The sequence below is a fragment of the Pelodiscus sinensis genome, chromosome 3, assembly GCF_049634645.1.
Source record: "Pelodiscus sinensis isolate JC-2024 chromosome 3, ASM4963464v1, whole genome shotgun sequence".
Lineage (NCBI taxonomy): Eukaryota > Metazoa > Chordata > Testudines > Trionychidae > Pelodiscus > Pelodiscus sinensis.
The window spans coordinates 147,938,768-147,951,841 of record NC_134713.1 but is presented as its reverse complement, the minus strand read 5'-3'; the positions used below and the strand labels follow the sequence as shown (position 1 = coordinate 147,951,841).

At 40.8% G+C, this 13,074-nt stretch overlaps 1 protein-coding gene across 5 annotated transcripts in view; it reads right to left on the bottom strand.

Annotated features, from left to right (window-relative positions):
- Nucleotides 1–13,074, bottom strand: part of RPS6KC1 (ribosomal protein S6 kinase C1) — a 190,369-nt gene that overhangs the window by 84,595 nt on the left and 92,700 nt on the right. For all 5 annotated transcript variants that reach the window (XR_012902918.1, XM_075925178.1, XM_075925179.1 and 2 more), the window contains one exon: nucleotides 684–731. Coding sequence is in view for 4 of the 5 variants with exons in the window: in XM_075925178.1 (XP_075781293.1) it covers nucleotides 684–731 (48 nt within the window). In the remaining variant the exon portion in view is untranslated. The remainder of the gene's footprint in view (nucleotides 1–683; nucleotides 732–13,074) is intronic.

The following is a 13,074-nucleotide window of genomic DNA, read 5'->3' as shown; positions in this document are numbered from 1 at the left end:
GTGGATGCTTACTTAGGATACAATATCTGAATTTATATAATGTTTGCAAATAGCCATTTAGGCACTATAAATGGAATGATTTTCTTCGCACAATACATGCTTGGATTTCTAAAGCAAGTTAAATAGAATTAAAACAGTTTACAGCATGTGCATACAATGTACCAGAAGCTGAGGTGTAAATAAAGTTTTAACAGTTAATTACAGCATAGTTATATCATAGTAACCTATAGTTTTAAGAAATAGGAATTGCCATACTCAATCAGAACATCAAACATTTGGTCTCTCACAGTGGCTAGTACCAAATGCTTCTAAGGAGTGAGCAACAAGCCCTGTAATAAATAATTATGGAGTAGCTTGCATATTGGAGAAATTTCTTCTAAACTTATGCCCTCAAGAAGAAGGGTTTATATCCCCTAAGCTCTAACAAACTATGATTCTTTACTGAAGGCTGCTGAGATATTGGCCACTATCATGATCAGTGATAATGTTCTGTATAAGAACTACAAAGAAAAAGAGATGGAAGAAAGGGAAAATATATTTCAAAATACATGTAGAAGATAGAAATGTTAGTGTGCCAATAAAATTCACGGAGATGACAACCATAAAATATTTTTTTCTGTGTGAGAAGAAAATTAGCAGCCCAAATAAATTGCTTAGGCAAATATAATAAAGATTTTACTTACTTTCAGTATAAAAGTCTGCTGTGTTCTAGTATCCATTACAAGTAAAACCTAAACAAATACATAATTTAAAGAAAAAATATATTTTAAGTTTTCCATTGTTATGAAGTATTTAACAGCAGTTAAAATTAACTACTGAACATTCCTACACAACAATATCTGCATGTTATTAAAAAACAAGGCACACTAAAATACAAAAAACTCTGATAACATATTAGCAAGATTTTTACTGATTTTTTTAAAATATTCTTGAAGACATGAAATAAGTCTTCTGAATACTGCAGAAACCTCATCTCATTATCAATTTACTGTGTAAAAATTTAAAGCTTGACAACCAAAAAATCCCATTACACCAATTGGTGTTTTATGAGTGAAGATATAATTCAGCAGAACTCAGGTTGTGGTAACTGCATAAAAAGCTCTGTTACCCCTATTTTAGTCCAACATTCCTTTCTCCAAACAAGACTTGTTTTCACACCATCAGGGTTTTTACACATAAGTTTTGTTCTATTCCTTTAGGCTCCTTGTTTTCTCCAGGAGAGATGAGGTGGGTTTTTTCCCCTAGAGTGAGGTTTTCCTTCCAGGAAGTCAAATAGAAGACTGTTTGGTTCGGAAGAAACAACCAAATTGTGCATTATGACAACATGGCTTGTTCTAACTCATACTAGTTGTGGCAACACCTACAGATTTTTAATGCCTTAATCACCTCTACTATCGTTGCTGTTGAATTCCTGCACAACCTTACTGTTTTGGTGCATTTATAACTGGCAACAGAAATTGATGCAGCAAAATCCAGCTGTCAAGACTCCAACATTACAGTAAACTGAAAAGAGAATATTTATTTAGGGACAAATGGATTCATTGTAGAAAGGGGAAAAAGATATAATTGCAAAAAAGCAGTCTTCATTACAGTATACTGCCTTTGCTGCAGCCACATCATCATAGACAACTTCATTTATAACTTAGGGGCACAATGGATGCTAAAGAACATTTTCTTACCGTTATAGGAGAAAAAAATCTAATTCATTAATTTAGTATTGATACTTACTGGAATGTAAGGGTTGTCTTTCAAACTTTAGGGAACTGGAGTTCTCTACATCTCTTTGCAAACCCCCGCATTCTTGAGGAGCAGGTTACCCTTGAATTTCAAGAGTGCAGATGCTCAGGCTTACCTGAGGAATTCCAGTTCAATACAATAACCTAAAATGGTATATCTACAAGACCAATACTCCAAAGGGTGTGCAGCCTCAATTGTATTTTATTTCCATACCAAGAATACTCACTCTTAAAATTTCTGTACAGTTATGCTTCCTATGTAAATCCAATTACAATTTAAAAAAACAAAAAAAAATGCACAAAAACATTATTTATGCTGCAAAATGAAGCATTCAGAAAAAAAACGGAAATGCCAAATTTACCTTTACCCATGCAGCCTTCAACACTGAAGCACTGACTGCTATTGGACTCACTACGTTAGCTGGTAGCAGCACAAGACATACCACAGGGGTAACAGGCCAGTGGTACTATGTGCTGTGTCGAGGTGCAGGCCAATCCCGCTCTCTTCCACACACCCCACTTCTGAGAAGAGGGGTACTGCTGCCCTAGCTGGCGCCACCAAAAGAGGGATGGTCTTCTGGGACAGTGTACTACCTTGGGGGTTCTGAGAAACCCACCCAGCTCTCCCTGCTCCCTATGAGTTGGGAGAAGATCCTGTCCCATGAGGAGAACTGAATGGAATGCTGAAGCCATGTGCTGGGTCTTTGGATACTGGAGCCCATTCTGCTGCTCATAGGTATTCCCAGTAAGATAACAGAAGTATGGGCCTAGCTCTTTAGAATGCCCATACTCAATTATCTGGGCATTTTCTAGGGTAATACGTAGTAACTGTTAATAATGCGGAACTCTGCTAACCTGAACAGAATTTCATGGGATGAAGTCAAGACTCTTTTCCAGCCCAAGAACTTTCTCTCTGCCTAATTTCAAAGGCCTGCTCCAAACAGTGAACATGTTAGATCTTAAGGAAAGTTTGCAAGAATCTTTTCTATTGGAAAATGGAAACCTAGGCATGGAGGTCAATATCAGCGCCTCCTGTAATACTCATTCATTGCACAAAAATATTTGATTGTTTAAGATGAAGGTTTTTGTTATGCAGCTTAACTAAGATAGAACATTTTATAGCAGCCTCTAAACATCCCAATTTGCCCACTAAATGCATGACATTGTTTGATGGATACGTTGAATGTAATTTTCATCACAATAGGAAGGCTGGTGAGTAGACAGTGTGCCTAGGCAGGTGAATTTTCATGGTGATTTTGTAAGCTGGCTCGATAGGGCTTTCAGAAACAATAGAAGCCAGTTGAATGAATCACAGCAGTCACATTGGTTTTACTATCCTTGCTTAGCTACAAAGCTTCAAATAAAATTGACAAGATATGAAAATTCAGACAGATAAAAACTGTTAGGAAGTGATACTTTGTTTAGAATTACTTTGTCTTCTTTTACCAAGTTTATTTCTAGGTAGGTACTTTTCACATTGAGGCAATAAATACAAGAACATATGTGATTTTTTTTTAAATGTGCCCTTTGACTGTCGATTTCTCCAAACAGGTGTTGGCTAAATGATTATAAATTGGCCTCTGGATACACCTCTTCAACTGAGCCGTACAGGACTGGTGATAATATAATTAGACCTAAAAACATCAGGCTGGTGAATGCTTTCCATCTGTTTGGCAATAATGTTTAGTTAACAATAGTCTTTTTAAAAAAGCACCTTCAACTTCAGCTCTTAAAGTTATTTATAGGGCCATTCTTAACACACCAGCACTCTTGCTAACAAGAGCTTTAGCCACTTAGAAATTATTAGCCATACAGCTGTATACCAAAAGGAATGCCTGCATTTAACATCTGTATCTCATGCATCAACCTCATTTAAAGTCACTTCTTAATGAACAGTTCTATGGCTCTGTATTAATATTATAGTCGCATGCACAAAGATCATAAGGAGCCAAATATTTTTTTTTAATACCAACAGTAGGCCAATCAGTAATGAAGCTGTCAGCATAAAGGACAAAATAATAGCTTCTTTAACCCTCAAACAGGATTTGTTCATTTGTAGAATACAACACACCAAATTAAAAACTGCTCATGGGTTTGCTCACCTTTATAAAGGCAAAAATCTAATTTGATACTAATTTGATACAATTGTCTTTCCAATAAAAGGCTCCTAAAGCCATATTTTATTTCATGATAAAACAAGTGCTATAACTAAAACAGTCATGAAATAATTACCTTTGATGGCACACCTTATTGCACAAATACAATTAATATATTCCTCCCTTTCATGTTTTACACTTGCTTATCAGAACAGTATAAACATATGGTGTAACAGAAGAGACTACCGACTCTTCACCCTATAGTAACATATAGAATGACTGCCGCTAACTGGAATAAAGCAGATAACCTGTCCCTTAAGGGCTAGCTTCAGTTATTATATCACAGCATCAGAAAGACTAGCCACTACTCTTTTTCAATCATGACGGAACAGGTTTTAACACATAATAGTTCTGTGTTGCTCAATTTCACTAGCTAGACTGATTAACCAATCTCTACAACCAGCCACTATTCCTTTGCTTTGTCTCTCCAATCAAGCATTATATTCACTCCTGCTGGAATTAAATGGAGAAAATAAAACCAAAGCAGAAATCAGTTTCCACAGACATGAAAATAATCTACTGATTCATTTTGTTTAATAGCAGAATTACTATTTATTAAGTACTCCAATATCTTGGCGTAACTGATTATTTTACCATGATGGAAATGTAGAGAAACTCTTAGTGCCATCCATTTACCTCAGGTTCATTGGGTAGATCTCTAGGACACATTTCATTTGGTTTGAAATAACTGCAGTTGGGTCCTAACATTGTAGTGAAACAGATATGCACATGCAACTTTGTAAAAAGTAGTACAGATGATGCCAATTATGGACAAGTCACAGAAATAGGTAATTACCACACTACACAACTTGTACTTCCCTAGACCAGGACTCTCTGGTCCTATAACACCTATGGTCCAGAAGAACCACTGATGTTCCTGGACCACAAAGCCCAGAAACAGAGAGGTCTGGTGGTGGGAATGGGAGCATGGGGGTGGAGGGAAGGAGGCAGCAACTTGGCTGGGAACACCGTGCCAGGGGATAGGCAGCGTGGAGCTCTGGCCCTAAAAGAGGATGAGCCAGAGGAAGAGAGGCACAAGCACAACCAATTTACATAGAATCCAATAAGGTCTATGCTTTGCAGAGTAGATGTAACAGAAAAAATAAAGCCAGGCTCCTCTTGGCTACCTTACTGCTGTAATGTCATCTTTCTAAAAGTAAATGTTAGTCCAGTGGGTTGAGCACTGACTTGCTCTCAACATCAGACCTTTCTCTCCTCAGAATTTTGGGCCAAGCACTGTTTACTGATACTGTTACGGTAGAAGTTATTTACACTGTCATTCATCTACGTTCCTCTCCCACTGTGGAGGAAATGCAGGAGTATGTTCCTTAGGGAGTTCTGGTAAGATTTTCTTTCAAATACAGAGCAAGCAAGGTCAGGGAGCTTCCCCATAAATAGGCTTCACTTGAGAACATGAAGTTCCGTAGCACGTTTCTTGTCCAAGTACTCTAGCCAAAGCCATGGCAGCAGAAGCATCAGCATCAGCAGATTGTGTACAGGCACTTCTCTTATGTTATGTTAGGAAGCCAATCTGTTCCTGGATTTCGTATGCTGATGGAAGCTGTTGGGTAAGGATGACTGGAGCGTGAATTGTGAGGTCTAATACCTTATAACAAATAACCATCACCCACCACATTATGCATCCATCCTCAAAAGGGAGGCAACGTAAGAGCAACACCAGATATCGGTCAGTTAAGGCAAGTGAGAATGCAATATGAGAGGAAACGAAGCTAGCTCCAATAAACATGTTACCACCAAAAACAATCCCATAGGTAGGCAGCGCTACAAGAGATAGTTTCAAAACTACACAGAAAGTGGACAAAGAGCATTGCAACACTGGGGCAAATAAATGCCTTCATCAACATACTCCACTACTGTAGCTCTCCCGGGCAGGCTAGGAATGTTCCAAAATGCATATAAAGCCCAGAATTATTGCCACCTACGTACTAAAGCAAAGGGGGCATCAATAATACGCAAGGTTCTTTCTGGGTTTCTAAGCAAGGTTTCCCATTTCATTTTTAAAACTGGAAGTTAATTCTGATGTTATGTGAAATACTTCTAAAAATAACTGTACTTCAAGGAACTTCAGATTACTGTGTCCAATAGCTCAGTTTTCAAATAAAAATAACTGTTAAAATACATTAGATACAATGAATTGGAAAAAATAAAACCTGATTGGTAAATAACCATAGTTTAGCTTTAAGAAAACAGTTAATTTTAGGATTCTTTACATGCATAGAAATTAGCAAGTGTTTCAGTATGCTAATTTTTTTAATTAAAAGATATTTCTGCAGTAAAAGCTCTTTCATATGCATTACTGATTCTTCATCAAACGCTAAGTTTTCAACTTAACACCAGTATAGCCGGTGGCAGCCTGAAGGTTTGCCATCTGCTGCCACCCAAAGTCACGGTGGCCACCTTCAGAACATATGCATCAAAGCCTTGAGATAAGAGACTGAAGGAATACCGCAGAAGTCAGCATAAGGGGAATCACAAACCCAGAGGCAGGCAATAGGCAAGTCACCAGAAAGAGAGAACATGGTGAGCCATTAGTAACCCTACAAAACACCCAATCAAGGTCACTGGGGACACGAGAGGATGAAATAAATGCTGCTATAAATGCACTACTCTCTCCCGGGTGGCTTTAACAGAAATGCAGTCGCTTTACCAACTGCAGTTAAAACAAGGCAGAACCTAATCTGCTGTTGCTGCTTCAGTCCTACACATTCTCAGAACAGAACACAACCTATTACACTAGCTTGAGTTTGTTATGTTGACTTGGCCAACATTTATCGACTTCCTAAAAATGTAGATTTAAGTTTGCTGAAAAGGACATGACAAATTTTAACTATATATCCTAGTGTTTAAGGTTTTTGCAGAGAAACTACTCTGTTACTGAATTGCTGAAAATATGCACGTTATAATGTATGTGATGCTGTGCCTCTACATTTATAGCAATGTTTTTAAATATGAATATGCATAGCTCAAATATGCTTTATGCAAAATGGGGCAAGCAATTTGTGATTCAAGAGCTTGAATGTGTATATTCTATTTGTGTGCATGTATCATTCTTGTACATGAAGTTAAAAATATCAAGTAAAAACCTGTTTTATTAATCTAAGTCTTCTAGTGAAAGCCATTAGTGGTATTTAATGAACTTCATGGCCCGGTGCTCAAAACAATGGTCTGTGAATGGTTTTGTTTTTCCTAATTATGCCTCCTGTCCTGGAATCCATCTTGAATTTGGTATTTTTCCATAAAGGGGGTGGGGAGAGAATTGAGCAAAGGATACCCACCCTGGGAAAATTCTATTTAAGGGATGAGGAGCAAAGAAAGATCATCCTCAGCTAGCTCCAAACTGCTCCCCTCCCGAAGAGGACACCCAAAGAGACCTTGAAACAAAGGACACTAACAAGGAGAGAAGCTGTTAGACACAGGTCATAGAAAAGATCAGCTCTGGCTTGAAAAATTTTACCCAGTATAAGAACTAGGACGAGGAATTATGTTTTGTAACAATCTTTCTTAGTGTATTAGGCTTAGCTGGCATGTTTTGTTTGTTTTATCTTAGACATTTACTTTTGATCTGTCCTACTTTTTATACTAAATAATTAACTATCAAATCCAGGGTAAATAACTGTTATGAGAACGGAGGGAAGGACCACAGACGTGCATCTCTCTCTTCCATTGATAAAGAGGACAAACTTTATGAGCTTTTTCTGTGTGAAATGTTATACACAAAAGGATGGATTTGTTTGGGTTTTGGTTCCTTTTGGGGGTTGTGCTTCTGGGTGCTGACAAGTCTCTGTAACTGAGCCCTCCCTGAGCTGAGATGTTATCAGTGTCTGTGTTACTCTACTGGGGGGGAAGGCTGTTACCCCAACTCTGTGTCTTGGCTGGAGGAGACCAAGCTCCTGGCCCAGCAGGACAGGTGGAGTACCCAAGAGACCAGGTAGGTGGGCTCAGTGGTATGATCAGCACAACAAGTGACAGGGGATCTCTGTGATACAACCCATCAGTGCCATCACTGATGTAACTCCAGATCAAATGTGCTCCCTTTTTTGAGACAGTTTTTCCGACCACAAATTCCACAAACTCAAGCTGGGATCTGATCACTAAACTGGATTTTTTTCCTCTTTGCTTATCACTTCCAGGACTACAAAGTTCTGAGAAATGTCATTGCCATCAAGGGGGTTGCACAGGTGTAACTGACCAAAATTTTCTATATAATTTTGTTGATGTTGCAGAAATAGGAATGCAATTCACCTTACTTTCATAGAACCATAGAATCGTGTGGCTTCACCAGAGCCGAATAAAGGAGAATAATCACTTCTCTAGATCTGCTAACAATGCTCCTCCTAATGCACCCTAATATGTCATTAGCCTTCTTGCCTACAAGGGCACACTGTTGACTCATATCCAGCTTCTCATCCACTGTAATACCCAGGTCATTTTTTGCAGAACTGCCTCTTAGCCATTCGGTCCCCAGCCTGTAACAATGCTTGGGATTCTTTCATCCCAAGTGCAGGACTCTACACTTGTCCTTGTTGAACCTCATCACACTTCTTTTGGCCCAATCCTCTAATCTGTCTAGATCACTCTGGATCCTATCCCTGCCCTCCAGCATATCTACCTCTTCCCCTAGCTTAGTGTCATCTGCACACTTGCTGAGGGTGCAATCTATCCCCTCATCCAGGTCATTGATAAAGATGTTGAACAAAACTGGCCTTAGAACCGATCCTTGGGGCACTCCGCTAGAAACTGACCGCCAACCTGACATCGAGCCGTTAATCTCATCAGAGCCAGTTACCTCATCATAGAAGCTAATCAGATTAGTCAGGCATGTCTTGTCCTTCATGAATAGTCAGCATGGATTCACGATCACTTCTCCTCTTCCAAGTGCTTCAAAATGTATTCATTGAGGATCCCGTCCATGAATTTTCCGGGAACTGAGGTAAGGCTGACTGGTCTGTAGTTCCCTGTATTGTCCTTCTTTCCTTTTTTAAAGATGGGCACTACATTTGCCTCAGCTGTGTTGGCTGTAGTGGATCCTGGCCTAAGGGGGGAGGGGAGCAGCTCCGTGCCTCCTGAAAGGGTGGGCAGAAGGGGCTGGAGATAGCCTCCCTCTGGCAGCCTTCAGTGCTGCCTAGAGCATGCTGTACCTAACTGCAGAGACTCCAATGGTGACTTAAAAGGGCTGGGAGCTCCAGTAGCCACTGCTCTCTCATTAGCAGCAAGGCAGGATCCCTGGGCCCTTCTGAATCGCTTGCCCTCTTTGTCTGCCCCCATCAGTGGACCTGGCTGGCTATGCAAGGCTAACTGCAGTAAATGGTATGCTTAATAGACAATGTATTTGGCTACTAAATATAGTCCCTACTCAGAGCAGTTCTATCCTCTCCTCACCTTTATTTATATTATTTGAAACCCTCAAAGATTATAGAGACAAGAAGGCAATTTTAGTAAAGCACTTGGCTGGTACTTGTGGAAAAAAACTGGGAAGTACTCATCATTATTTGTGTGATTGGTGTATGCCTTTAGTGATCCCTTTTTTAGTGATTACCCATAATTAATTTATGCTTTGTGGATTCTTTTGATGAGCAATATTATAGTTAGCAAAAGATACACTATATTGGTTTAATTACTGAAAGTGCCAGACAGCAGCAAATATCAAAACTCACTTATGTTTTTAGACTTTTAGTTGGGCTGTAAAAGGTGAAAACTTATTCCCTTGAAGCAATACCATAGCAAATCAGTTTCTTCATGGGCTGATTGTAGCTTCATACTAGAGAGTTGCCCAGGGCAGGGGCAGAAAAATCAACATAGATTCTGAAACACATAACTAAATCCATTTTGATGGAAAAAAGTATGCTACTTCCAAAAGAAGTCTGGGGGTTGAAGGTGTTTTATTGTGCTCACATAACTGATAACACTTGGTCGGGGGTATCTATAAATAGATATGCACACAAGCCGGATCTCTGAGATGGCACACCAGCGCTCCTAAGAGTGTTGCCCTCACATATGCACAATAGATTAGAACCTGAACATTCAGGCCATGTCCAGACTCAGGGGTTTTTTCGGGAAAAGTAGCCTTTTCCCGAAAAAACTTCCCCGGCGTCCAGACTCAAGCCGCGTTCTTTCGAAATTATTTCGAAAGAACGCGGCTTTTCTTTCGATGGCGGTAAACCTCGTTTCACGAGGAAGAACGCCTTCTTTCGAAAGTTCCTCTTTCGAAAGAAGGCGTTCTTCAATGTAAAGAGGCTGTCTTCGAAAGAGAGCATCCAGACTCGCTGGGTGCTCTCTTTCAAAAAAGCGGATTTCTCTTTCGAAAGATCCGCCTGCAGTCTAGACGCGATCTTTTGAAAGAGCCTCTTTCGAAAGAAGCCTGCAGTCTAGACATAGCCTCAAAGGGTAACAGTCCCATTTTTCATTCAGGCCCATAGGCAGGAATTTCGGTGAGGGAGAGTGAGCTGTGAGAAGGGCTGGTGGCTGCCCCTCCCCAGCTCTGGCCCCAAGACCCAGCCTTACCCCGGCCTCTCTCCTGGGAGAGAAAGGAGGAAATCTGCCCCAAATTTCTCCCAGCTGGCCAGACCATGGGGGAGGGAGGCTGGGACAGCATGTTGCCTCTGCTTTTCCCTGGCTGGCCAGAGCACAGGGAAGGGAGGCTGGCAGTATGTCATCTCTTCCTTTCCTAGACCAGCTGGAATCGACCCCATGGCGGACCATGGGGGCGGGGGATTGGCATCCTTCACATCCACACCCTGCGTATGGCCTGTCATTAGATTAAAATACCATTTTCAAAAATAAACCCCACCTTCATCCTCCCACACACACTATTCATAGAGGGACCCGTCCCCTTATAAAAATATAAAAGCCTGTGTCAAGAAAAGCAACACACAGCTTACTTAAACAAATAGTCCAAATGAAAACAAAAAAAAGAAAGAAAGCTATGGCCATTTTTTTTGTCAATTAACTACCTGTAGTAGTTTTGGGTGCCCAGCCTAAGACAGTTAGAAGGAGCCAGAACTTCAGAAAATGATGAACACCCCCATTTTCTGAAAATGAGGCGCTTTTCAGGCATCTCAGGGTGAGCACACACACAAAAAAGTCACCATCATCCCTTTTTACAATCCTAGTCAATGTAATGAGACACTGCATATCCATCCAAGGACTCTCTCAGGGTACATCTACACAGCAACATTATTTCAAAATAACTTCATCTGTGTCTACACAGCAGGCAGTTATTTCGAAATAGTGTTGAAATACTGTCAAGCTGGAGGACTTCTTACTCCGACTCCTGCAACCCTTATGGTATGAAGAGTAAGGGAAGTCAGAGGAAGAGTGCTCTATTTCCAAATAAGTGCTGGGTAGGTGCTCCCAATTTCAAAATAAGCTATTTTGAAATAAGCTACGCAATTGACATAGCTCAATTTGTGTAACTTATTTTGAGTTAAGCCCTGCTGTGTAGGCCACCCTCAGTGTTTGAAAAAAGTTGTTTTTTCTGAGTCTTCATTGGTGTAGAGCTGGTACAACTCCAAGACCTCTATCAACTATGGGAGCACTAGGCTATAAATCAGTAAAAAATGCTGGCAACCAGATTATTATCTAGATTTGTTTTCAGCAAAGTTAGACACCACAGTGGTAAAACTTCCATTAGTCCCTCTCCATTAGCACTCTCACTGCTATTAGGAAAGTTGTATCATGATGAGAACAAGGATTAAGAGATTTTTCAGAACGAACTCTGTGTGATGCAGACCTAGTCACTCCCTGTTGGGTCCCAAACCATTATGGACTACTTTAAGGCAACTGTGTTTCAGTCCTGAAAGATCAGGCTGCCACATGACTTTGCTCCATCTTCACAGACAGAACATGTTATAATATGGTTTGGGCTAATTGGTGAAAATGGATGCAACTGAGACAAGACCAAGGTGTCACTAGTCTGCTGAATTGTACTCAAGTACGACAACACACAGTGTATAGTGTGCCTAAAAAGTACCTACTCCTCAGAAAACCCTGCCTTTCAGATGACATTTGTTTCACTTTTAAGAGGACACTGCATCCTGTAGACTAGGGGTGGGCAAAAGGGCCTTCGCAGGCTGGATCCAGCCCACCAAGCGGGTAGATCCAGCCCAAGGAGAACGTGCCGCTCCCCTGCCCCCAGGCCAATTAGGGTCTGGGGCAGGGGGAAGTGCACAGTTTCCTCTGCCCTGCCAGGAGCACACGGTGCGCACTGATTGGCCTCGGAGTAGGGAGAATGCACAAAGTTTCCTCCACCCTGCTCCCGCCCTGAGAAGTGTTCATGGCACTTAGAAGCACCACATGTTCCTGGCAGAGCAGGAGGAGACTGAATACTTCCCCTGCCCCCAAGCCCTGATTGGCCTGAGGGCAAAGTCTCCTTCCACCGCCAGGGGCATGGGTGCCCAGGAGGAACCTCGGGGGGCAAGGAGGGGAGGGAGATGCTCCTCTACCCCCAGACCAATCAGGGTCTGTGGGTGGGGAAGCAGGGAAGTATCTTGCCTCCCCCTTCACTTGAGGCCCCGCCCTTTCCAGTGTGGCCTAGGCAAAAAATTATTGCCCACCCCTGTTGTAGATGCTAACAGCCAACCACAACCCTGTTCAGGGAAAGGCAAAACTATTTAGAGAGTCCACATGAGAGAGACAGGTTAACAGGAGCTCTCTTGCTTTGCAGTAAGAGCAGGCTGAAATTTGTGAGATTACTCTATTATTCAATTAACCGATATTTAACATCTCTACCATTGTACAGTACACTGGCTAAATACCTATTTATGCACTCTAGCCTAGTAATAGCTGCTTTTCAGTGGTAAGTGAAACTTTCAAGTGATCCTTTAGATAATCTAATATTTATAAGTTTTACTTTTGATGTGATATTTCCTGGAATATGCTTGCTTTCAAATCACTATTCACATTAGTACTTTATGCACATTTTTAAGCTCTCCCAATATCAGATCCTTAGAGTTAACATATTGGGGGTTCATGAAGAAATGGGATATAAGGGCACACTGTGACTTGCTGTGATGATAAAAACTGTGCCCCTGTTCTATATAGATGCTAAGCACTTATTTTTATATACATATGCAGAATTACGTATTTTATATTCACACAAATTATTCTCTGATTAAGCTCTTTGGGGTAGGGACTGACTTTATATGTGTAATATAACACTGTAC